At 42.9% G+C, this 26,805-nt stretch overlaps 1 protein-coding gene across 3 annotated transcripts in view; it reads left to right on the forward strand.

Annotated features, from left to right (window-relative positions):
* Window positions 1-9,890: 9,890 nt before the first annotated feature.
* DDX3X (DEAD-box helicase 3 X-linked) overlaps window positions 9,891-26,805 on the forward strand; it is a 29,677-nt gene continuing 12,762 nt past the window's right edge. Inside the window, exons 1-17 of one of the 3 annotated variants that reach the window (XM_004754915.3) lie at window positions 9,891-10,714; window positions 13,893-13,950; window positions 15,500-15,547; window positions 17,347-17,479; window positions 18,377-18,535; window positions 18,619-18,718; window positions 19,140-19,275; window positions 20,344-20,429; window positions 21,097-21,195; window positions 21,304-21,464; window positions 21,867-22,011; window positions 22,099-22,243; window positions 22,439-22,620; window positions 22,709-22,826; window positions 23,072-23,225; window positions 23,547-23,683; window positions 23,916-26,491. In XM_004754915.3, coding sequence (XP_004754972.1) covers window positions 10,670-10,714; window positions 13,893-13,950; window positions 15,500-15,547; window positions 17,347-17,479; window positions 18,377-18,535; window positions 18,619-18,718; window positions 19,140-19,275; window positions 20,344-20,429; window positions 21,097-21,195; window positions 21,304-21,464; window positions 21,867-22,011; window positions 22,099-22,243; window positions 22,439-22,620; window positions 22,709-22,826; window positions 23,072-23,225; window positions 23,547-23,683; window positions 23,916-23,995 — 1,986 coding nt within the window. In that variant the 5' untranslated portion in view covers window positions 9,891-10,669 and the 3' untranslated portion in view covers window positions 23,996-26,491. Of the gene's footprint in view, window positions 10,715-13,892; window positions 13,951-15,499; window positions 15,548-17,346; window positions 17,480-18,376; window positions 18,536-18,618; window positions 18,719-19,139; window positions 19,276-20,343; window positions 20,430-21,096; window positions 21,196-21,303; window positions 21,465-21,866; window positions 22,012-22,098; window positions 22,244-22,438; window positions 22,621-22,708; window positions 22,827-23,071; window positions 23,226-23,543; window positions 23,684-23,915; window positions 26,492-26,805 lie in introns of those variants that run through there. The other 2 variants (XM_004754914.3, XR_006609503.1) reach the window with 2 other exon arrangements.

Here is a 26,805-nt window from a genome sequence, read left to right on the forward strand (position 1 = left end):
CCTCCTCCCCTCCATACCCAGCCCTAAACATGGTGTTCACTAAACCTCTTTTTTTTTTTTTTTTTTTTTTAAGATTTATCTATTTTGAGCGAGAGAGAGAGGGAGCATGCGTGCATGTAAGTTGGAGGAGGGCCGAGGAAGGAGGAGAGGGAGAGAAGCAGACTACCCGTTGAGCATGGAGCCAGATGTGGTGCTCCATCTCACAACCCTGAGACCATGACCTGAGCCAAAGTCAAGAGTCAGACACTTAACCGACTAAGCCACTCAGGTGCCCCTCGATGAACATCTTCTGAATGACTAAAATAATGATTTGACTTGCTATTTTCCTCCTCTGTAGTTTTCTCGCTTCGCCCAGAGAGAAATAATGTCCTATTACCCATTCGCAGTACTTAGGGGGTGGTTCTCATTACCCTTATTTTATCAATGAGGAAACTGAAACACAGAATGGTGAAGTTAACTGCTCCAGACTGCAAGTGACTCATGGTTGCTTCATTCAAAATAGAGGTTGAACAATTTTGGAACCAAAGACAGCTCTATTTCTATGGTGCCAGTATGTAGCTTTCTCTCTTAGACACTGAGTATAAATTGTGCCCTATTCCACGCACAGAGACTTCACCAAAAATCACAAAGAGGAACATGTGTATGCTTGAAGTCAGAGTTTGGTTTGTGCAGAATAATGAATATATATATTTTTTCAGAATAATGACTATTCTTATATTCAAGATCAAGTCGTACGAAAGGTAACATATGATAGATTCCAAGACATTCCAGAGAGGAAAGAGTGGGTGGCAGCTGGTGAGCGGCAACATTTTTCTTTTCATAGAACAATTCTGGTGGAAGAAACAGCATTGCTGCCTTTTTCTATTTTCAGCGCAAAGTAACACTTAACTAATCTAATTATTATTCAAGTGAAGGTGTATAGCTAGCTGCAAAACTTCATTGGCAAGTTTTACAAAACTGATATACAGTACAGGATGCAAATGGGTGGTCTGCTGCAAACCTGAATTCACGGAAAAGGTTTACAGCTGGGATTTGGACTAGTATACAAGGATATTTATCACCTATCTATGAGGCAACAAACCCTCATGTACCCATCAACCCAGCTTAACAACCAGAACAGTACCAACAGCCCTGAAGCATTCAAGTCACACTCAGTGCCTAGAAATAATAGGGATGAGCTGCTAACCATTAAAAAATCAGGACATTTCATGTAAACACCTGGATATCTCTTGAAAAACCTGGTGTGTCTGGGGGCCTGCATTCCTGTAGGGAAATATTGGGTTGGGTCACCCTCCAGCGCAGCACATCCCACCCTGTGTCTGCTACCAGGCTACCTTTCTTCATCCCTATGACCTGTCTGGCCCCGAGGTATCTGAGTTCGCACCCCCTGGCATGTGTGTTCCCTCTGTGGGTTGGCTTTCTCTCTTCTGACCTGGTTCAAGACATCCATTTCCCTAGTTCTCCTGCTTCTGCTTCGGGGCACCTCTTTTCTGGGTTGTGTGGGACCTTTCAGAGGCACTAGGCTCCACAGAGATGCACAGATGAGAAGAAACTGTCTCAACCCTCAGTGGACGTGAGCTGCGTACGTCCTAGTGACCTGTGTACGATCACATATTATATAAGACAGGCAACAATGGGAATGGAGAAAGGATGTAGGAACACAAAGCAGGCAGAAACTGTGTTAGTCAGGGTTCTCCAGAGAAATAGAACCAAGGGGACTGATCGACCCATCAGTCCATCCGGAGACTGATTTTAAGAAATGGGCTCACGTGACTGTGGGGCTGGCAAGTCTGAAATCTGCAGGTGAGGCTGATAGGCTAGAGCCCCAGGGAAGAGTTGATGTTGAAGCTTGTGTCCAAAGTCTGTCAGCTAACAGAATTCCCTCTTCCCTGGGGAGCCTCAGTGTTTTTCCTCTTAAGGCCTTCAACTGCTTGGATATGACTCACCTACACTAGAGTGGGTCATCTGCTTTATTCAAACTCTACTGACTTGAATTTTTTTTTTTTTAAGATTTTATTTATTTATTTGACAGACAGAGATCACAGGTATGTAGACAGGCAGGCAGAGAGAGAGGAAGCAGAGAGTCCGACTCCGGACTCCATCCCAGAACCCTGGGATCATGACCTGAGCCGAAGGCAGAGGCTTTAACCCACTGAGCCACCCAGGTGCCCTACTGACTTGAATGTTAATCTTTTCTGAAAAATCCTTCACAGCAACACCTAGAGTGAGTTTGGCCGAATATTTGGGTACCGTGGTCTGGCCAAGCTGGCATATTAAAATTCACCCTCACAGAGGGCATGGGTGCGTGTGTGCGTGGGTGTGTGTGGGGGGGGATGGCGCCCGCACAAGGTTCAGGTAGGAATTTAAGAGTCGGGAACAGGGGGGAAGAACATTTTGTGTGGAGGGAACGTTGTGAACCAAGGAACAGAGGCAGGGTTAGGGCTGAGTGCATTTAGAGAACAACGAGCAGTGCAGTGGAGGAGCACTAAGTGCGAGGATGGCCCTGGGGGTGTGGTGGGAGGCAAGGTGGACAAAGAGGGTTTGGAGACAGGAGGGTTGGGGGACAGGAGAAAATGGGATTGGGTCTTGGATGCAATCAGTGGGAGGCGTCAAAGTGTTTTGAGCAGGGAAGTGGCACCATAGGACTGTTTTAAGAAAACCTTGGACACAAAGCATCTGGGTGGCTCAGTTGGTTTAGCGTCTGCCCCCTTGTGCTCAGGTCATGATCTCTGGGTCCTCGGATGGAGCCCTGTGTCGGGTTCCCTGTTCAGTAGGGGGTCACCTTCTCCCTCTGCTTCTGCCCCTGCTCCCCTGCTTGAAATGAAGTCTTTAAAAACCTTGGACAGGGGCACCTGGGTGGCTCAGTGGGTTAAAGCCTCTGCTTTCATCTCAGGTCATGATCCCAGGGTCCTGGGATCAAGCCCCACATCGGGCTCTCTGCTCAGCAGGGAGCCTACTTCCTCCTCTCTCTCTCTCTTTCTCTCTGTCTGCCTCTCTGCCTACTTGTGATCTCTGTCTGTCAAATAAATAAAATCTTAAAAAAAAAAACAAAAAACAAAACCTTGGACAGACCTGTACAGGGTAAGGAGTGAGGCAGGAGAAGCAGTGAGGAAGTTTCTGGAATAATCAACAGCAGGCTTGAGCAAAGCCTGAACTATCCGGGAGAATTCTTGTAAACATGCATATTGCTTTTAAATTGGCACTCATGCAAGAGAGAGAGAGATTGCTCACTACTGATGTGAAGGTAAATAAAGGCCTGAACAGGGCAGTGGGACAAGGAGACCAGTTGGAGAGGCATAAGGTGCAAAGGAAGAGGGAGGGTCTGTTAATGGGCGGCAGGTAGGCTAGGGGGGAAATGGAGTCCAAAAAAATCGCTGAGGTTTTAAGTCTGGGTATGCAAAACGATGATGCTAGTATGTGAGATAAAGGCCAGAGACACAGTGGTTTGGGAGGCGATGGGGAATCGTGTTTGAGGTGTTGGGGTGGGGCCTGGTTAATGGGCCCTGGCTTCAAGGGCACGGATTGACCTCTGGTGGTGTCCACCAATCACCAGGCCTGCCAATGACATGGAGTCCTAGTGCCTTCAGTCTGTGTCCTGGAGTGTGTGTGTGTGTGTGGGGGGGCAGTTCCTCCCTTCTAGGGCTGCTGTGAGGATTAGATGAGCTAATAATGCCTGTGAGGTATTTAGAACAGTGCTTCTGAACAGACACCGAGAACCAGGCCATAGAAAATGCAGCTCCATCTTCCCAGAAGACGTAAAAGAAGAGTTCCAAAGCACTTTCCCTGGTCTCTGCATTCCAGGAGGGCTCATCTGCCCTGTGTGGGTGGCCACACAGACGGTCTGTAATTAAACTGGATTTCCATGACGAAGCTTTCCTGCCTTTTGGTTCATAACGTTTGGATGGTCAACATGAGGGAGGACTCTGCAGAAGTGGGTCCGGAGTTTTCCCTAAGTGCACGATTCTCCATTTATAGAGTACAAGGGGTCGGACAGTAGGATTTTGATTCCACTCACAATGTGTATTTTCTTCTATACCACCAAGCAATTCTGACACCAGCTGGGAGCCCTACATTCAAATCCTTTCTGATGCTGTCTCCAGGTAGATGCCATAGAGTAAGGGCTCAGGCCTACAAGATTGCCCCCTTCCCCCAGTTCAGATGCCACGAATCCAGATTATCACCCGTGCTTCTGATCAACCGGCTACAGATCAGAGATTCCAACAACCTCCACCTCTGGTTCGATTAATTTGCGGGAGTGGCTCACAGAAGTCAGAGAAGGATTTCACTTAACAGATCGCCGGTTTATTATAAAAGGACATAACTCAGAATAGCCAGATGGAAGAGATGCACAGCACAAGGTAGGAGAGAAAGGGCAGGGAGCTTCCACACCCCCTCCAGAACCCACCACTCTCCCCACATCACCACGTGCTCACCAACCCGGAAGCTCTCTGAACCAGTCTTTCTGGGTGTTTACGGAAGCTTGTTACACAGGCACAATTAAATCATTGGCCAATGGGATTGAATTTAACCTCCAGCTCCCCGCCCCCTCCCTGGTTGCTGGAGTGGGACTGATAGGTCCAATCCGCCAACCAGCCCCCATCCTTAGGCACTTTCCAAAAGTCACCTCATTAACGTAACAAAAGACCTTTATCACACACTCCCTTCCCAGGAAATGCCTAGGGTTTTAAGAGCTCAGAGCCTGGAATGGGGGTCAAAGACCAAGTATTTATTTCTTATTCTAAATCACAATCTCATAGATTGCCCTAGCAAGAGGTCTTTAAAAAGAAATCAAAATTCAAATGTTGAAAAGGTCTAAAACACTTTAAAAATGATTAAACCCAGCACCCACCAAGGTCTGTAAGACGACAGTAATAATCTCCAAGTAGGAAGGGGTATGGGAAAGAATTAATGAGTTTTACAATGCACCTAGTGTGTATTTCCAGCACAGGACTGCTGACTGCGAGAGTATGGCCAAGTTCTGGATCACCCGAGAGAGCAAGACTGCTAAAGATGCCACCACCTAAGTTGTGGGGTGTAATCTCGAAGGCATGTGACCCCTTTCGTTTATTTCCGAGTCCTCCTCTCCCAAGGCAAGGCCACCTTGTTGCCCGCCCCGCCCCCCACCCCATCCCGTTCCCTCTGGCTCAGAGCCTCTACCCAAGGCTTCCCTATATCTACCCCTTGTACTGCCTAGTCACCTTGCGTGAACGAAGGCAGGAGTGCACTGGGTTTTTCTGTTTGAAAATATTTTTAGCAATGTTAGCGGTAGCGAAGATACCCTCCACTGTAACTTGGTTTTTCGTCTTGCCATCTTTGTGGGAGGAAAGTGGATTCCAGGCCAGGTTAGCTATTTGGGAATATAGTAATTGCCTAAAAAATACCTGGTTTTGAATGTACCAGCTCTTCTCACCCTTGGAGAATAAGGGTGTACAGCAACTTCCCAAAGTCTAAGTCTCCTCTTCCTTCTAAAACTTTTATCAGCCTCCATAGTAACATCTTCCTAATCACAGTTGACCCTGGAACAATGTAGGGATTAGAGACGCCGATTCCTGACCAGCTGAAAATCCGTGTGCAACTTTGGACTCCCCCAAAACTTGACTACTAATAGCTTACTTTTGACTGGAGTCCTTTCGGATAACATAAACAGTTGATTAACACATTTTACAGGTTTTATGTATTACATATGGAATTCTTAGAATAAAGCAAGCTAGAGAAAAGAAAATGTTACTAAGAAAATCATAAGAAAGGGGCGCCTGGCTGGCTCAGTCAGTACAGCATGTGACTCGATTTCGGGGTCGTGAGGTCCAGCCCCACGCTGGGCATAGAGCTTACTTAAAAAAAAATTATAAGGAAAAGAAAATATGTTTACAGTACTGTACAGTAAAAATCCCAAGAATAAATGGCCCGTGCAGTTCAAACCCCTGTTGTTCAAGGGTTAACTGTACTGTAAATTAGCTGGCAGGGGAAGCTAACCTGCTTTATTGGGAGCCCGAAACAAACAGAAACTCAAAAAGGCTATTACACTTTCAAACATAAAAGGAGACTCCGTGGGCACTGCTTTTACCTCCACACCTGGTAATTATCCTGATTACAGGGGAGTCCTGCCCTCTTCGAACTTTATTCCCTGTCCACACTAAAGGGAAGTGTGGGTCAGTTGGACCCGGCAGACCTTTCCTCTGGAACTTGCAGAAAAACTACTGAGAATTATAAGGTTCACTAAAGGCTCTGAGGTTTCTAGCTCTTAGCACCCCTTTCCCTACCGCTTTTCTTCAAGCTGCAAAATAGTCTGATTATCTTTCTGCAAGGTTTTAGGTTATTTGGCCACATTGTTTCTTTGCACCATAATAAATGTGATTTCAGTTTATCTCAATCTTTGAGAATGGTGATGAAATTTACTTAAAACGATTTGCGGAAGCAAAATAATGGATTTAGACCCCTTAACGTGCCCCACATTACAATTTGCCCAAGGCGGGCATTTGCACTAATTACTTATCATCAAACATCTATGGGGCAGTCCTAGGGTGTGACGAGTTCCCTCTTGTCTGTGGGTTCAGACGCAACCGCGGTGAATGTAACTGGCTTAAGCAGCCGGGTGCTACAGGAACTCTCTGTCTAAGGAGCTGAGACAATGGGGAGAGAGCCAAGTGTATGTGGACACGAATCTACCATGTACTAATCTCTCCCTCCTTGCAAAGCATTTTCACGTACCAGCCCTTGAATCCCAATCATCTTTTTTTTTTTTTTAAATAAGATTTTATTTATTTATTTAGATCACAAGTAGGCAGAAAGTCAGGCAGAGAGAGGAGGAAGCAGACTCCTCGCTGCGCAGAGAGCCGGATGCGGGCTCTCTGCGCAGCGAGGAGCCAGGACCCTGAGATTATGACCTGAGCTGCAGCTGCAGGCAGAGGCTTTAACCCACTGAGCCACCCAGGCGCCCCCAACCACCTTTTGAGACAGAAACTACTGTCTTAAATTTATCTATTTATTTAGTAATCACTACACCCAACATGGGGCTCAACGCCATGAGCCGAAGATCAAGAGTCGCACGCTCTCCTGACTGAGCCATCCAGGTGCCGCGAGACATGAACTATTTTCATTCTATCCTTACAGACGAGGAAACTGAGGCCATGAGCTGTCAAGTACGTTGCCCCCAGTCTGAACTGTTGATTCCAGGAGCTGCAGTTCATAGGGTTTTGTCTCCTCGGCTGCCTCCAGGGATTGGGGGATGGGATGGTGCAAAAGGTGTATTTGCTTCCATAGGGGCCATCTGCTTAAGATTGTCTGGGAATGTAAGGAAGTGAGAATGCAAAAAAGTTTCCCTGGTTTCAGCTTTTCCTAACCCTTTTTAGGTCACTTCGGATAAAATTTGCAAATGACTGCCCTGTGAAGATATGCAAATGACTGCTTAGTGGAAAAGTCCTTTGGAATGCTGCGAAAGTTGGTTCTTTTAGCTACCCCAAGTGTGCACGTCATTCTTTTTCAGTGGGAATGTGTTTGAAGACAAAGCTTTGTATGTTTCCCTTCTTCCTTTCCAATTTGATATTCCAATTATAACATATTGATTAACAAAAACCCCTGGTGGTTTGAACTGAGTATGCCTATGAGCAGGGGTTAATTGAAAGTAGGAAAGTGCTGTATATTTTAATTCTTTTAGGTACTCCCAGGGTAGTAGCCTTTACCTTGGCGCTACTGGAAAGTAAAATAAAGCCTGGAGCCAGGGATATCAGTACAGCCTATTGTTGGTACATGCAGTTTGAACTCTCAGAACCATTAATTTTGAATGTTTAGCCTGTTGTATATTAAAAGGAAACTGAGGGGCGCCTGGGTGGCTCAATTAGTTAAGCGTCTGCCTTTGGCTTAGGTCATGATCCCAGAGTCCTGGGAGTCTACCTCTCCCTCTCCATCTGCCTCTCCCCCAGCTCATGCACTCTCTTGTGGGAGCTCTCTCTCTCTCTCAAAAATAAATAAACAAAACCTTAAAAAATAATAAGAATAAATAAAAGAAAACTGAAGCCAAATCAAGCAGAAACACCTCATCAATGCTCTGTGAGAAATCATGAATCTCAGGGCTGAAAGGGACCCTAATGGTCATTAAGCTTAATGGCTCTCAAGGGGGCATTGTGGTTATCTGTATTTTTGGATGTCACAATGACCAGCATGGCTACTGGCATTTTAGTGAGCCAGGCAAGCTAGATGTTTTACAATGTTGGTCAGTCCTATACTGCTAAGAATTGATCCCCTGGACACTCATCTAAGTGAAAAATGAGTTTATCATGATATAAAGCCTGGAACACTACATATAAACAAGAGTATTTTTGCTTTTTTTTTTTTTTTAAGGTTTTATTTATTTGACAGAGAGAGGGAGAGAGTGAGAGAGGGGACACAAGCAGGGGGAGTGGGAGAGAGGGAAGCAGGGTTCCCACTGAGCAGGGAGCCTGATGTGGGGCTCCATGCGGGGCTTGATCCCAGAACCCCAGGATCATGATCTGAGCTGAAGGCAGAAGCTTTAGGACTGAGCCACCCAGGCACCCCTTTTGTCCAGTTTCGATGTACACTGAATTCTCCATGAATGGTAATACTGCAACAATTGAGCGAAGATAATAGTGCTTTGTTTCAAACATTACCAAGAGTTCATCATTTTAGAAAAGGTCACTGATGGCAACACTGCTGTTAGAACCCTTTACTTGAGTTGCATTTGTTGACTGCACTGGGCAGGTGTCTATCACCACTTAAGTGTCCTTGTGCAGGAGATGCACATATTAAAGTACATTGTTTTATTATAATCGTTTTGTTTCTATCCTACAGTTAAGTCACGTTTTTGGAAATTGCGTGCTCTCGTATTTAGGTTATATTAGCTATGATTTGTTATTTCAGCACGGTTAAAGGGGATGTTAACGGTTGTCATAAAAAGGAACTGAGTCTTTTTACAGGGTTATGTAGTCCACTCAACTCCTTCTATAGATGAGGAAATGGAGAACCAAAGCAGTTAAGCAACTTGCCTGGACACAAATGTTATATTATCTCCCAACTCAGAATTTCGGTTTCAATTTTAAGAATCGGATAGGGAGAGAAGCAACGTGGTAATTTATGCGACGAACACTAGCTGTTTGAATTCTGGCTGCAGAAGACCTTTTGAGGGATGGTGGAAAACCCTGTGTGTTATTTGTTAGTCTGAAGGTTAGACGGGCGGGGGGAAGCATTTATAAGAACGAAGTTTGCGCGGCTGCTCGCTTAAAGCCAAGGATCTACCAGTCAATACATTTTCTTCTATTTAAGGGCCTGTGGCACTGACGCAAGAACGTAGGGGTGGCCTGGTTCGGAGGGGGCCACAAGTAGGGGTTCCTCCAACGGCAGAAACCCATTTCCTCCCACTCCTCATCCACTGCAGTGGCCTGAGGGTCACCCCCACCCCAAGCCGATAACGCCGTAGCACTCTCTTCGGCAGGCCCTGACTGCGCCCAGCCGCAAACACTGTCGACTCTCTAGGAGAGCTGTTCGCAACCCCCAATTGAGAGAAGCAGCAGAGCCACCGGAGGCCACCGGCCCCGAGTCGCTGAGCGCCCCGAGGGAGGAAACTAAGGGCCTAATGTAGGCCCGTTGCTTCCACGGAGGGCCGGGGTCCCGGGAGGACCCACAAACACCGGCTCAGCTTCAGCGCCTGATGGTCTCATTGTTTCCTCACCGCGGGGGGCGGGGGCGCGCGCATCAGCGCGCTCGCGTCGCGGGATGAAACAGAAGGGGGTTATTGCGTTTCTAGGCGGCGCCCCCGCCGCCTAGGCAACCGCGCAGTTAAAGTGTCCGGCCATCAGGACTTGTCCCCAGATCCCCTCCGCTACCCACCCCTCCCCGGTCACCATTCCTCCCTCCTTCCTCCTCCTTTCCCCCCTCCTCCTCTTCCCCTTCTTCCCTCCTCTGCCTCTCTTCCCTCTCCTGTCCCCTCTTCCCCCAACCCCCTGCCCTCCGAGCACTCAATTAAGGCCAAGGTTTCCAGCTCCACAAAATGGCCACCGCGATAAACACCTGCGGTCACGTGACCCGCCGTCCTCCCGGCTTCGGGCTTTTTTCTGCCTAACTCCGTTTTCGGGGAGGCTGCCCGCGGAAGAACAAGGGCTGATTAGTTCGAAGAAATCTACCGACATTCCCAAGTCGGAGGACTGACAGAAACACGAACGAGTGCTCGGCTGAAAATAGCAAAAAACTGAGAGCATAGGGAGAAAAAGAAGAGGCCTAGGTTAAATTTTAAAGACCTCCTCGGAGGCGGAAAACGGGACACGAGTTATCGCGAGATTTCAAAAACTCAAAGACAAGCTAGGGTATTAGCGGAGAACAGGGCAACTGAAGCTCCAGCGAACTAGGACAGCATTTGGCGCTCGGAGGTCCAAGGTAGGACGCCAAGCCAGGGACGGGACTGATTAGAAAATCACGCGAGGTTTGGACTAAACGAGCTCGCAGTAGCTAGGCAGAAGTCACAGCGGCAGGAGGAGTGCGGGTGTGAGAGGGAGGGCCTACGTCTTACGTGCTGACGTACAGCCTTCCGAGAGAGTATATTAGATCCGTGGCCGCGCCGTGAGCTTCAGAGCCGCAGTTCTCCCGTGAGAGGGCCTTCGCGGTGAATCAAACACAGTCGCTCAGCAGAGGAAGACTCCCGAGTTCTCGGTACTCTTCAGGGATGAGTCATGTGGCGGTGGAAAATGCGCTCGGGCTGGACCAGCAGGTGAGCTGCAAGGAGCTGCCGGGATGGTTGCTGACCTGACTTGGCTTATGGCGCAGCGCTAACTGGCACTCTTAGTTCCCATTTCCTGCGTGCCTCGAGCTGGCCAGTGTCAGTGCTTCGGGGCTGTGAAAGAACGGGGAGCGGGCAGGAATGCTGGTTATGGCCGTCGCTCGGACCGGGGCTCCGGCTTGGCCCGCGGTATTGTCCCCCGGCCGAGCACAATGGCGGCTTTTGTGTGTGCGTGCGCAGGCGGGAGGAGGGGAAGGGGGGTGCGAGCGCCTTCATGGGGACGCGCACGCGCGAACCCCGACTAGTTAGTGACCCGTGGGTGGTGGTGGGGGGGGGTGGTGCGTGGAGCGGCAGTGTGCGATTGGGGACCCCTTTGGCCTCTAGGGCTTTTGACTCTGCGCGCGCGGCCTGGATTCCTGTCCCAGAGACCCGGCGGCGTTGGGGTGTGTGTGTGCGCGCACCCGCGCAGCGGCATTTGTGTGTGTGAGAGAGCAGGAGGGACGCAGCCCTTGAATGTGGGAGGGGGCGGCGCGGGGGGGTGGCCTTCGCTCGGGGTAATGGCGGCGGCCTTCTTTGTGTGGGGCTGGGCGGTGCTGGGGCCCACTAGCGGGAGAGAGCGGGCCGCGGGCAGGCGAGGGGCTTGGAAAGGAGGATGGAATGGACATCTTGTTTCTCCCGGGCTTCCTTCCTTAGGCTTTTTCGCTTCAGCCAGGTTTCCGCAGGGGCCATTGGACCGAGGGTGCCGCGGCCGCCGAGGCCGCGTTTCCGGAGTGGAAAGTTTTGTGACGCAGAAGATTCGGGGAGGAGTGGGGGGAAGGGGAGGGAGTAATGGGTCCCTGCGTGCGTGGTGGCGCTGGGCTCTAGATAGAGATTGAACACGGCGGGGAGACCTTAGGGAGGTTAGGGACCTGGAGTGGCCCCTTTTTCTTACTCGCTCCAGATAGTGTGTGCGTGGCAATTTAGCGAGGGCCGGGCATTGTTTTGGGTGGTACCACGGGTTGTATGACCATTCCCGTGTCAGTGACGTTTGATCCAGGAATCGGCCGGAGGAAAAATACCCAGAATGTAGCTTGAGGGAAATAAACACTTTGTTAACTTGTTGCTGCCTGTGCAGTGAAATTGTGAAATAGGTCAGATCTCCGGGTCTGTCATCTTAACCAGAATCTCCTCTTCTAAGGCTTTGGGGATAGATTAGAGGAGGACGTGTGATCTGAGCGAGGAGGAGGGGTTATGGGCTTTGGTGGCAGGAAGTCTGCATCCCTCTGCAACAGAAGCACCGTGCTTCCGATAAGCTTTTAGGTGGGATGTGGGATCCTTTTAAGTATTTATCTACGGACGCCAGAGAAATCCTGAAACGAAGTTTAGTGACACAAATTGATCGTAGGTTTTAATGTAGTCCCGTGTAATATTTTTAGAGATTTAATCCTGTTTCTTTGGGAGCATTTTCCCCCCTTTAATAAATCACTTAGATTCTCCAAATTGCTGACACGTCCTTTGTTGAGTGAAGCGCATAGAATATCTTGTCAAGAGCACAGGCTATCCCCAATTTTAACATTTTCTATATCGGTGGTGCCGTTTTAAAAAGATTAGAGGCAGGAATGAAGCAGTGTAATCCTGAGAGTTTGTAGTAGTCTTTAACGTGGTCTTTATCGTTCCTGTTGCCCAGTGTAAAATGAACAAAACTTGTAACACAGGTGCAAAAGGACTTTCTGTTCCTGTTGCTCAGTGTAAAATTAAACTTGTAACACAAGTGCAAAAAGACTTTCTCTTCTTTTGGACTTTAAAGTATCTGTTAACAGAAAGCATGTCAGCGTTTTTGCTGATGCAAACTATGGAAGCCAGGTGCCTACAAGTCCTATCATACTTTGTTTCTTTTTAAGATTTAGCATCTGCTGGGATGGTTCAGTGGGTTAAGCCTCTGCCTTTGCTCAGGTTGTGATCTCAGGGTCTTGTGCTCTGCTCAGCAGGGAGCCCCCCCCCCACTCGTAATCTCTCTCCGTGTCTGTCACATGAAAAATAAAATCTTCCAATTTTCAGTGACTCCATTGATAATGCTTGCAATTTGACAGTATCTGGAGCTTTTAACAGAAGACTTACGTCACCTTTGCAAACAGGTGGCATCAGTATTGTGTGATTTGGTTTTTTGTGGCTTTCTTAAATTAAGCTGTTCCTTTTGACACATGCAGTCCTGTCCCCCCCCCCCCTTTGCTTGCATGTAGTTTCTGTTGAGTCGTAAAAGAATGAGAAAACATAGGTCTTTTTGTAGAATGTTGAGGTTTTGCGTTCAGTGTAAGGGGATGAGAAGTGGAGATTAAATGTAGTGAAATGTGTTCTCTTAAAGTGTTGAATGTCACGTGCAGTTTATGTTCAAAATCTTCTGAACTTAATCTAGATCTTGAAAATGGGAAAATAAATAGGTAGAACCTACCTCAGAGTTTGTTTCTTTCTTTTTTTTTTTTTAAAGAATATTTTTTGGGGGGGGTACAGAGGGACAGTGAGAGAGGGAACACAAGCAAGAGGGGTGGGAGGGAGAAGCAGGCTTTTGGCCCCGCAGGGAGCCCAATGAGGAGCTCTGTGGCAGGACCACGGAATCCTGACCTGAGCGGAACGCAGACACCCCACTAACCACTGAGCCACCCAGGAGTGCTACCCTAATTAAAAACAATTGTGCAACATTTAGGGATAAAAGAACTAAGAAATAGTTAAAATTTTAGTTTATTTTTCAGGTGTGATCTGTAGACTTAAAATAATTTCAAGTAGGAAGTTGGTGGCATTGGAAACATTTGTCAAATATGATTGGAGTAAAGATGAATCCATTGTCTTTTTGACATTTTAAAATAATTTCTGGGGGCTTTTACCATGGAAGATGTTACAGGGAGAAATTCATTTTTCATTGGATGACTTAAGTTTGGACCCAGTTTCTACCGGATAACACCAGCCTCCTAGGGCGCTGCTTTCTGTACTATAAACAGTGTTATTTTGGGTTTGCTTAGAATTTTACAGTCTTCAAAGCACATTCTTAGTTCATATTCTCATTAAGACCTTCCCATCAGCCCCACGAAGCAGGCCGGGCAGCTAGTGCTACTTCGTGCTGGAGGGCAGGACTAGTTTTTTCTTAGTGTAATACTTTAACACACGGGCTGCTAACCATTTAACTCTGTTTTCCTAGTTTGCTGGCCTAGACCTGAACTCTTCCGATAATCAGAGTGGAGGAAGTACAGCAAGCAGTAAGTAAACCGTTTTATGAATTTCTTGAATGTTAGAGCATTAATAACTTAATGCTTTCTTGGACTTATTTAAAGCTTAAGAATTTCCCTTCCACGTTTTGCTGTGGAAAGAATTATATAGTCAGTGTTTGTAGAATTATGTAGTGTAATTAATAATCATAACATTGTGGCCTTGTGGTAATAAAAGAAAGGGACTCATTTTCTTTAGTAAATAGTCCTTAAAAAAAGAACTTGGTAGAACACACATTATCCTTGGAAGTGTTTGATGGTGTTCATTATGAATCTTGAGCCAAGCTTAGAGGTGGTGGGGATGTGTTTATCCCTATTTACCAGAATTAAATTCAGTAAAGGGAACATTCACATTCATCAGCTACAGTTAACCCTTTCCTGTGAAGAACATGAGACATAACAGGCTATAACAATCTTGAGTGGTAGTTAGGATTTTAAATGCTAATTTAGCATCATTTGTTTGAAAAGAAATTAGATATAAAAGCTTTATTTCATTTTTTCAGAGTGTTTGTTTTTGCTTTTTTGAGACTTGTTACAGATTAGTATTAAGGTGTAGGTGGTTTATTATTGGTTTATTTTGTGGCACTAGGACAGCTTCAGGTTCCTTCTGGTCAGGTCTCTTCCTATTAACTCCCCTGCCCCGGAAAAGGAGGGGGGAAAATGTAGGGTGTGAAAGCTTTTTTTTTTTTTTCCAAGCACTGTGTTAGGTGGTAAAGGACGTGGCCTCATTTTTAGGCAAGAAGGGCCTTGTTGAGCACAAAGTTACTTGGTATTTTTTATATTCTACTTTATTTGCCAAGGTAAAGATCTTTAGAGAGTTGATCATCCTACCTAATAGAGATACTTAATATTTAATTCAACCCAAAAGTAGAAAGGGAAGTTAAGTTGCAGGTTCTTTAGCAATAGAGCAGGTTGATTTTCCTTTACCTGGTATTATACATTATTTGCTTTTCCTTCTCATCTATTGTCTAGGCTGTATTCTTGCTTGCCTACAGAACAAGTTGACTATAGGCTTAGCAAGCTCTAAGTTAAAACTCCAGTTCTTGAAATCCTTTTTGCCTTTGCTGTTTTTCCTTAATGTATATTGTCCATTTTTTGGAATTTAACCAGGATGGAAATAAAAATACTTAGTGTCTAATTACATGATTTATTATATAGTAGTCTGTGAGGTTGTAATACTTACATGTTGTTAACTGTGTCTGTTTTATGACCTTTCTCTGAAATAATAGCAGGCCCTTAAAAAAAGTTGTGTTACGTTAACCATTAGAGACAAACTGTTTATTTTTGGATTTCAGTGATTAGGTTCCAAGTCAGATTTTTATTTACCACCCTACCCCCCGCCCCACTTATAGTTCTTAAAAAGCAGTATGCATTTAAAGTAAAAGCAGATTCATTTTACCCCCCTCTCAATTTCCAAATAAGAGACTGGGTGGCTGGATACTAAAAAAATTTGTTCCAGGACCATTTTTTAGTTGCACAAATTTTTGTAAAAAGCTTTAACTGGAAGTTTTGGCATTTAAATTTATATTCTTTCTTTTAGAGGGACGCTATATTCCTCCTCACTTAAGGAACAGAGAAGCTACTAAAGGTAAGTCGAGCAACTTGGGTAGACCTAATTCTTGTTTTTAAGAAGTCAGAGCCTCGGGAAAAATGAGGCACTTTGGGAAGTCCGTAAACATGGTGCTTGGTTCAAATATTAGGACTTAACACTCTTTGGGAAAACTCATCTAAATTCATGCAGTGGAAAATTGTATTTCCTATGTCATATTCTTCTGTGGCCAAGGACATGGTTTTGTACAACCTTACTAGTGTTGTACTTTGTGATTGTGTTTGTGATCATTCACATCATGATTTCAATTTGAAAAGGGTGAGTAGGCACCCTACTATGTAAAACAAATTGCATAGTGATAACCCAGTTATTTCTGTTTTGCAGAGCTGTCAAAAAAGATAGATGGGTTATTGCAGAATAGGTTAACAGATTATAAACAGATCATAGCACTGGGCATGCTCGCAGTAAGTTGGGAGTGATCCTCTGGTTTCATTCATCTCCTTTCCTTGCCTTTAACTGCTTTAGTTTGAAAGGTTTTGTCTAATGTGTCGACAACACCTGGTCTTCTCTGATTGTGTTTGTTAATACAGTGATAGACTGATACTTCATTATGGGACAGTTGTCTGGGTCTGTATATTCCATAAAACAGGTGATCTGAGATTCAGAGGAAGAGTGAAGGTTTGGAAAACTAAAGGTTAAGAAGAAGGAAGATGATGAAGGCGGAATCAGAAGGGTGAAGTCCACAGAAACCTGTGGTTTACTGTCATTCTTCCATATGCATGTGCAGTCTTTATCAGATGCACTGTCCCTGCAATACATGATATAAAATCCATATTATAATCTCTTAATTAGCATATCATTGTTTTAATTACTGTACATTGTCTTTATTGTTGTGGGTTCTCTTATTCTTAAGAGTGTTCTAGTTGGAATTGGCCTCGTGTATATTCAGTGCTTTTCCCTCTTCATCCCAGTGACTGGAGATCAAAGGGAGGAGGTAGTATAGAGCTTTTAGAACTGAAAGAGATCTTAGAAATGTAAAATTCTTTATTGCTAGTGAAGTCTGTTGATCACCTGGCTGGCTAATGGTAAAGGCACCAGTCTGAAGGAAAATAACTTGTAAATGATCTCTATTTAATAAAGTGCTGCTGAAACTAGTTTAAATCCTCTACTGCTTGTCTTTAAAGCCTCTGCCTGTTGGGCTAATTTATACCTTTCTCATTCCCTGTTATTGAATGCTTATAGTTGTGCCTAAGAATTTGTCCACACCAACAGTGTGCAGGAATGAGGATTTTCCTTTTTTCTAGGTATTCTTGATTCTTGTCTGATAGTATGCATTTCATGTGAACAGAGCATTATTCTACTTTTTACTATTGAATCTGGAAAATAATGTATTAAGTAATCTGACACCTTTAGGAATGTCTTAAATAAAGAGCACCTCTAGGAAACATTGAAACAAAGGCAGCTGTTCTAGTAAACTGGGTTCACACGTATAAAATGGAAATTAAATTGTGCCTGTGCTGGTCATACAATTGTTTTATAGGCAATGCGATTGACCTTTTTAGTGGTGGTATTTTATTCATTTAGAACACTTTTTAGACTGTCAAACTGCTTGATTTAGTGCACAGTGTTGTGTAGTATTAAAAATATTTAAAAATTTTGTGTGCCGATTACAAACCAGCTCTGAATCTTGGTTCACTTCTAGTACCACGATAGGAATATTTCCATTGTCCTTTCAGTTCACAGAGATCAAGTTAGAAGGCTCTGAATTCAGAGACCTAGGTATTGTAAATTTCTATTTAATAAAATAAAATGGGTTTGCTTCTCTTTTTGTATTGAAGGATTCTACGACAAAGACAGTTCAGGGTGGAGTTCTAGTAAAGATAAGGATGCATATAGCAGTTTCGGATCTCGTAGTGATTCCAGAGGGAAATCTAGTTTCTTTAGTGATCGTGGAAGTGGATCAAGGGGAAGGTAAGTGATTTTTTACTGATCTTCTTGTCTTATGTGTATGCAATTCAAGAATTGGTCTTTAATTTGATAAGTACTCATTCTTATACCCTGATCATTAAGCATGTTTTTTTTCCCAGTAGATCACCTATTTGGATGTTAAGCATTAAGTTTGTGTAATCTTATTTTTCTAAATGTAGGAGGTCTTAACTAAATTGAACTTGTTGTATAGAAACTAGATGAGAATAAGAATGTGCCCCTGGACATACTGAAATCGATTACTTTTCTATTTCTTTAGTTTTATGTATATGTAAAGGAGTAAAGTTTGTCTAGTGAATGGCCTAATATGGTTGAGATTTTTTGTGGATATTCTACATGATGATTTTTAAACACCTTATATTTTTGATTACACAAGTGGTGAACTGACCTCATGCGCCTAATAGCTGTGGTTAGTCCTGTGTGTCCTGATTTTTCGCAAACAGGCCTAAAACTAAAAACATCTTAATTCAGGTAAGGATTATTTTCTACCTTTTATCCAAAGTCTGTCACACAGGTGAATTGTTTGTCCTTATAAGTGACATTCTAATATAACTGGGACAATTGAGGTTTGATGTGCTATTTTCTTTTTCCTACCACTAAAATATATTTGGATGAGAAGTTTAAATAAAAGTGTAAGTTACATGCTGATACCAAATATTTAAGACTCGGTTCTTAATTTCAGCATGTATGAGGCCTGTGTAGGCTGTAAAATATTACAGAATTCAAGAGGGATACATACTTGATATATGTAAATAACACAGTCTGATGAAGTTAGCATAATGAGTTGTTCAGTTTCTCTCTCTACGTATGATTCTAGAGTAGTTCTAGGAATCTGATAGTGGTTAAATGATACGATTCTGATTGGTTGCTTATGCTGTTCAGGTTTGATGATCGTGGACGGAGTGACTATGATGGCATCGGCAGCCGTGGTGACAGAAGTGGTTTTGGCAAATTTGAACGTGGTGGAAATAGTCGTTGGTGTGACAAATCAGATGAAGATGATTGGTCAAAACCACTCCCACCAAGTGAACGCTTGGAACAGTAAGTTTTTGAAATGTGTGTTAATTGTGATAAAGCCGCATTAGCTAGGATAACAAGTAGACTTACCAATCTTTTGATTTCAGGGAACTCTTTTCTGGAGGAAACACTGGGATTAACTTTGAGAAATACGACGACATTCCAGTTGAGGCAACAGGCAACAACTGTCCTCCACATATTGAAAGTGTAAGTATTTGTGTTTGACCTTTTAAGACACAGACGGAAGTGTAAGCTTTTTCATATTTCACAGCACATCAAAATGAGGTGGGCTTCCTAAAAGCAAATGCCAGTTGTACCTACTTCAGGAAGTCTTCAGTTACATTAAAAACCCGCCTCATTGGTTTGTGGAAAGATTGAGTTCAGTGTCTCCATTACTAATAATTGGAAATAGAAAATGGGTCAAATATAGGAAGAACCCAGATTTCTCCAATGTATATTAAACCTGGGAGTTGATTTTTCTCAAAATGTAATGTCGTTTCACGTGAAGCAGCTGTATAGTACAAATTAGCTATTAGGGTCGTCCCCCCCCCCCCCGATTTAATGTAAAGCAAAAATGGCTCCAGATAGCATTTCTAGCTATTTTAACGCTATTGAATTTCTTTGACAGTTCAGTGATGTTGAGATGGGAGAAATTATTATGGGAAACATTGAACTTACTCGTTATACTCGCCCAACTCCAGTGCAAAAGCACGCTATTCCTATTATCAAAGAGAAAAGAGACTTGATGGCTTGTGCTCAAACAGGTAAGTTTACTTGATGAAAGTAAAAAATTATCAAGAGTACTTTAACTAGGTTTGTTCTTATGAAACTAGTACCAAAAAAACCACAATGGGGTATATAAAAGTTTCATGGTGAAGCTTCTGGGACTCATCAGTATATTTTGACACAGGTGTGCAGTAGCCGGCTGGTGTATTTGCTTTAGATCTTTGATTTTGTTATCTCCAGTGTTCACCTTAGGGCCTATAGAAAGTCCTCAGCCCTTACTGCTCCAAGAGGAATAGATTATTGTTAATGCATTCGTGGGAAATGAGCACTGTAACATTACATGTGAAACAAGGAGGATAAGATTAGAATAGCCTGTGATCCATAGGAATATGGCCAAGGGGAAGGTGGCTTCATGGAAAAGGAGCACCTCCCATCTTTTGGGAATGGGGGTAGAGCCTCTGAATTGAGTACAAGCTTTGTTATATTGGTGAGTTTGACCAATATGAAAGAGGGTGGCAAATCCCCCACCCATTAAAAATAATATGAATCATTCGGTATTTTTTCTTCACTATAGAAGAGTGAGAATGTCATCCTTTATACCATCAATATCTATAGTACCTATAAGGAAATGTTAGAAATTGAAATTGACATCACTTCTGAGTGAAAATTGCTGTTCTCTTTACACACACAAGTGCAAAGAAGCGAATACTACTTTGTTATTGATGTTTGTGGTGTACTTCCTCTGTAAGGGAACAAAATAAACATTTTTGGTTTTATGGGCCATATGGTCTTCATTGCCAGTCAACTCCTTTTTGCTATGTAGTATGAAAGCACTTATAGACGGTATGTAAATTTGGTGTGGCTGTGTTCCAGTAAAACTTTATTTACAAAGATAGGCTGGGTCTTTTGCTGACTCCTGTTACAGATGGCTCAAAGAAGTCACTTCTTGGTATTTTTAACTTAGCTGTTAATTTTTAGAAAATTCATTTGGGCATAAAGTAAAACTACTAATTAACTAGTAATAGGGCAGTTAAACTCAGGGACCAATATTAAAAAATAATCTGGTTTTTCTGTGGTTGAATCAGAATATGCTTTCCCTTAAACAGGGTCTGGAAAAACTGCAGCGTTTCTCTTACCCATCTTGAGTCAGATTTATGCAGATGGTCCAGGAGAGGCTTTGAGGGCCATGAAGGTAAATATTAAATGGGACTTTATTTTAAAGTAAGCTCTGCCCAGTGTGGGGCTTGAACTCACCACCCTGAGGTCAAGAACTGTGTGCTCTACCAAGCCAGCCAGGTGCTCCTAAATGGATCACCATCATTACTGTTTTTAAAGATGTTATTTATTTGAGAGCCTGATAGAGAGCACAAGCTGGGGAGGAGGAGAAGCAGCAGGCTCACCACTGAGCCCTACCCAGGGCTCGATTCTAGGACCCAGGACCATGACCTGAGCAGAAGGCAGACCCAATGGGACATTACTGTTAGAACTTTTGTAAGTAGATGTTGAGAGAACTTTCTGTATGAGAGCTCTTTATAAAAGACTTCACACTTCTGGGGCACCTGGGTGGCTCAGTGGGTTAAAGCCTCTGCCTTCGGCTCAGGTCATGATCTCAGGGTTCTGGGATCGAGCCCCGCATCGGGCTCTCTGCTCAGCAGGGAGCCTGCTTCCTCCTCTCTCTGCCTGCCTCTGCCTACTTGTGATCTGTCAAATAAATAAAATCTTAAAAAAAAACAAACTTCCACTTCAAGTTACTGAATGAAAAGGAGTTTTCAAGTGTAATCTATAAATTACTGAAGGGAATTATGTTGTAATGGGTCTTTAAAAAGGATGTTAAGAGTTTAACTTAAATTATTTCTTAGGAAAATGGAAGGTATGGGCGTCGCAAGCAATACCCAATCTCCTTGGTATTAGCACCAACTAGAGAATTGGCAGTACAGATATATGAGGAAGCCAGGAAAGTAAGTATGCATTTGAGGGATTATTGGCTTTCCTGTTGATTCTAATGAAATGTTTTAAGACCATGTAAAAGTGTTGGCCTTGAAGTTGATAAAATTCTTTGCTTACAGTTTTCATACCGATCCAGAGTTCGACCTTGCGTGGTTTATGGTGGTGCTGATATTGGTCAACAGATCCGAGACTTAGAGCGTGGATGCCACTTGTTAGTAGCTACTCCAGGTCGTCTAGTGGATATGATGGAAAGAGGAAAGATTGGATTAGACTTTTGCAAGTATGTTGATTTTTAAGTGCATAAGATGTAATAATTTTTTAAATTATGGGCCACTTGTTTTGTAGAAGTAATAAGTAGTAGTTGTTGACATTTTAAGATTGAGAAATGGTTTTTAGTCCTCTAACTTTTATAAGCGGTTGGCTGTTTGTAATTTTAATGTTGAAAAATCAAGGACCTTTTTTTAGTAGAGGCTGAGAATAACCAGATTGGGAGAGTGAAAAGTAGTAAGAGCTAGTTTTGCTGTATGCTTGTGAATGATGGCACAAATCCTGGGCTAGGTTTCCTGTACACGAGTCTGATCATGCAGTGTGAGGAATTTATATCAAACTCTTACTATGATAACAGCTATAATAAAACTATCTTTTTTCAAATTCTAAATGGAATTTTTTTTTTTTTTGGCAGATACTTGGTGTTAGATGAAGCTGATAGGATGTTGGATATGGGTTTTGAACCTCAGATACGTAGGATAGTTGAACAAGATACTATGCCACCAAAGGGTGTCCGCCACACTATGATGTTTAGTGCTACTTTCCCTAAGGAAATACAGGTATTGTTTGATGCTGCCGCTTTTACTACTTGGGAATTTGTACTACTTGGGAATCTCGGTAGATGATAAACTTTTTTTTTTTTCCAGATGCTGGCCCGTGATTTCTTGGATGAGTATATCTTTTTAGCTGTAGGAAGAGTTGGCTCTACCTCTGAGAATATTACACAGAAAGTCGTTTGGGTGGAAGAGTCCGATAAACGGTCATTTTTGCTTGATCTCCTAAACGCAACAGGTAAAATGACAATATTAGCATCACATTGGTGGCTTAGGTGATGAGAGTCCATTTGGATTGCCTTTACTGCTTTTCCTCCCCATTCAGAACATTGGTTAAAAGTCTTTTTTATTTGCCTGTCTTTGCATGTTTACTAAATGTAAAGAGAACTAAGTCACTGTTAGTGACAAAAATCCGGTAATTTTTCACAATCAGGCAAGGATTCACTGACCTTAGTGTTTGTGGAGACCAAAAAGGGTGCAGATTCTCTGGAAGATTTCTTGTACCATGAAGGATATGCTTGTACCAGTATCCATGGAGACCGATCTCAGCGAGATAGAGAAGAGGCCCTTCACCAGTTCCGCTCAGGAAAAAGCCCAATTCTAGTGGCTACAGCAGTATGTATAAGACAGTTCTTATTTTCAAGTTCAGCATGTTCAGTGTTTGGCTTGAAGTGCGCCATATATAACAAAAGTTATTTTCCAGGTAGCAGCAAGAGGACTGGATATTTCAAATGTGAAACATGTTATCAACTTTGACTTGCCAAGTGATATTGAAGAATATGTACATCGCATTGGCCGTACAGGACGTGTAGGGAACCTTGGTAAGTGTTCAGTTACTTGATGGTCTGGTGGTGGTTTTTCAGGGGGATATGTGTAGCCAAGAACTCTCTAGGACCTTAGATCTAAGAAATCTGTTTCTAAGGAATGTGGTTAAAATCTGTCTCCGCAATACAAATGACTCATTCTCTCTTTGCATGGTATTCTACTTAAGATGCTGTATAGGAAAGTAAGAATACTACGTTTCAGTGGATGACCTTAATTTATATACTTTTTGGAACTGGTTTAGGCCTTGCCACCTCGTTCTTTAATGAGAGGAATATAAACATTACCAAGGATTTGTTGGATCTTCTTGTTGAAGCTAAACAAGAAGTGCCGTCTTGGTTAGAAAACATGGCTTATGAACACCACTACAAGGGAAGCAGTCGTGGAAGATCGAAGAGGTAAGGCGTATGGGTAGTGCATAAAGAGAGGGATGGTGCCGTGTCCACAGTTCACTCTTCCAGTGTTCAGTTGAGTGGGCTTCATGTTTCTTAGGTTGCCTGGATCCTTCGGGTGAGGGGTGTTAGAAGAGATGACACTGAGTTAAAGCCAGTTATTCACCGCTACAGTGTTTACGATCACTATTAGGGAAAAGAGGGCTGGATAGGGAAACTTTGGTATTGCAACAGAAATTGACCACGGCAAAGTGTTAACAAGAACTGGGTTATTTGGTGGAATTGCATCTTCCCGAGAACCACCAACACACCTTGTCGTTGCAGTAGCAGATTCAGTGGAGGATTCGGTGCCCGAGACTATCGGCAAAGCAGCGGTGCCAGCAGTTCCAGCTTCAGCAGCAGCCGCGCAAGCAGCAGCCGCAGTGGAGGCGGCGGCCACGGCAGCAGCAGAGGGTTTGGTGGAGGTAACTGTCTTTGGGAAGGGGTTCTTCCTTGTAGTCCTCTTTTTAACCTGTATTTGGGAAGGGGTTCTTCCTTATAGTCCTCTTTTTTAGAGCATAATTAAAAACACTGGGGGAAGTTCTGCCCTATAGATTGCTTTTAGTAATGTGACATCAAAGTATTTAAAGAAGGGAAAGATTTAACAGTGGCTGACTTAATTAATTTGTCTCTTTCTTTTTTTAAATCTCTCATTAGGTGGCTATGGAGGCTTTTACAACAGTGATGGATATGGAGGAAATTATAACTCCCAGGGGGTTGACTGGTGGGGTAACTGAACCTGCTTTGCAGTAGGTCACCCTGCCAAACAAGCTAATATGGAAACCACATGTAACTTAGCCAGACTATACCTTGTGTAGCTTCAAGAACTCGCAGTACATTACCAGCTGTGATTCTCCACTGAAATTTTTTTTTTAAGGGAGCTCAAGGTCACATGAAGAATTGAAAGGAACAATCAGCAGCCCTGTTCAGAAGGTGGTTCAAAGACTTCATTGCTGTAGTTTGGATTAACTCCCCTCCCGCCAACCCCCATCCCAAACTGCATTTATAATTTTGTGACTGAGGATCATTTGTTTGTTAATGTACTGTGCCTTTAACTTTAGACAACTTTTTATTTTGATGTCCTGTTGGCTCAGTAATGCTCAAGATATCAATTGTTTTGACAAAATAAATTTACTGAACTTGGGCTAAAATCAAACCTTGGCACACAGGTGTGATACAACTTAACAGGAATCATCGATTCATCCATAAATATTATAAGGAAAAAACTTATGCGGTAGCCTGCATTAGGGCTTTTTGATACTTGCAGATTGGGGGAAAACAACAAACGTCTTGAAGCATAATAATGGAATTAGTTTCTAATGTGGCAAACTGTATTAAGTTAAAGTTCTGATTTGCTCACTCTATCCTGGATAGGTATTTAGAACCTGATAGTCTTTAAACAAGCCATTCCAGTCATGATGAGGTGATGTATGAATACATGCATACATTCAAAGCACTGTTTTCAAAGTTAATGCAAGTAAATACAGCAATTCCTCTTTCAATGTTTAGGCAGATCATTAACTATGAGCTAGCCAAATGTGGGCATATTATTACAGGGAAAGTTTAAAGGTCTGATAACTTGAAATAGGTTTTTAGGAGAATTCATCTACTTAGACTTTTTAAATGCCTGCCATAAATGAAATTGAAATGGTAGAATGGCTGACCACAGCAATGACCAGCCCTCCTCGGGGCCCTGGGTGATTTTTGGTCTAATAACGCATGCTAGTGTTGATGTTTTTTGGTCAAGAGGGTATGAACAGGAAGAATTAATGCAGCAGGCTTTATTTTAAATGCCGATTCACATTACTCTGTTCAAGCTGCGTTGAGATGTTAAACTGGCTTACTATAGACTTTGTAAAAATGGCTCCAGAAGAGTAACAAACTGAAATCTTTTGAGATCACACAGGTTGGAAATATGTACATAACTGCACAAGGTGTCGATTCTGCTCTACAGTGCAGTTGTAGTCAGTTTTAGTTGCATAGGTTTCCATTGTATTTATAGTCTGTTTATGCTAAATCTGGCCAAAGATGAGCATTGTCCACCACTAAAATGCCTCTGCCACTTTGAATTCTGTGCTAATTTTGTGGCCAGAATGCGGTGATCAAAACGCTCAATCTTTTTACAGTGGCATAGGAAGACGGCAAAAATTTCCTAAAGTGCAATAGATTTTCAAGTGTATTTGTGCCTTGTTCTAAACTTTTATTAAGTAGGTGCACTTGACAGTATTGAGGTCATTTGTTATGGTGCTATTTCAATTAGTCTAGGTTTAGGCCCTTGTACATTTTGCCCATAACTTTTTACAAAGTACTTCTTTTATTGCACATTCAGAGAATTTTATATATATGTCTTGTGTGCGTGTCCTTAAACTTCCAATCTTATTTTGTCTCTTGGAGATTGTTGAACGCAGCTTGTCTAGGAAGGGGATGGGACTAGATTCTAAAATTTATTTGGGACCACGGGAATAATAGTCGGGAAGAAAACTATTTGCACACGACAGATTTCTAGATACTTTTTGCTGCTAGTTTTATGTAATATTTATTGAACATTTTGACAAATATTTATTTTTGTAAGCCTAAAAGTGATTCTTTGAAAGTTTAAAGAAACTTGACCAAAAGACAGTACAAAAACACTGGCACTTGAATGTTGAATGTCACCGTATGCGTGAAATTATATATTTCGGGGTAGTGTGAGCTTTTAATGTTAAGTCATATTAAACTCTTAAGTCAAATTAAGCAGACCCGGCATTGGCAGTGTAGCCATAACTTTCTGATGTTAGTAAAAACAAAATTGGCGACTTGAAACTAAATCATGCCAAGGTTTTGATACACTTGTCTTAAGATATTAATGATACACTTCAAAACACTGATAAGAAGTGTCCAGATTCTCAGATGTTTGTTGCGTGAGTTTTGTTTAGTTGTGTGTATTTTTTTTTTCAGTGAATGTCTGGCACATTGCAATCCTCAAACATGTGGTTATCTTTGTTGTATTGGCATATTCAGTGACTTGTACATTCAGCGGTAGCATTTGAGCAAGTTGTATCAGCAAGCAATATTTTCAGTTAATAAGGTTTCAAAAAATTACATAAGAATGGATTTAAACTTGCTGAATGTAAAGATTGAACTTCAAGTCACTGTAGCTTTAGTAATTGCTTACTGTATTAGTTTAGATGCTAGCACTGCATGTGCTGTGCATATTCTGATTTTATTAAAATAAAAAGTTGAACTGCACAGTCTCCTTTGTTGTTGTCAATTGTGGTTTATTATTATAGGTGAAAATAAAGTTGTGCTCTTGCCTGAAGAATTGTAAGGTCTAATTTTTTTTTAAAAATATTTTTTGGTTTGCTGTCCAGTGCTAATTTGGAGATGCCTTTTGGAGACAGAATTACTCTGATACAAGTATTTGTCATAAACGATGAAGTTGGCCCCAAAAAGACTTGGACTAGATGGGAATCTAAGAGGTCCTTAGTGATGTATCGTATGTATTGCAAATTGGTTTGTGCTTTGAGCAGCTTAATATGGGTGGGAATCTCTGTTTGAAGCATTTAAT

Source organism: Mustela putorius, unplaced genomic scaffold (genome assembly GCF_011764305.1).
Source record: "Mustela putorius furo isolate JIRA1106 unplaced genomic scaffold, ASM1176430v1.1 tig00003836_pilon_pilon_pilon, whole genome shotgun sequence".
Taxonomy (NCBI): domain Eukaryota; kingdom Metazoa; phylum Chordata; class Mammalia; order Carnivora; family Mustelidae; genus Mustela; species Mustela putorius.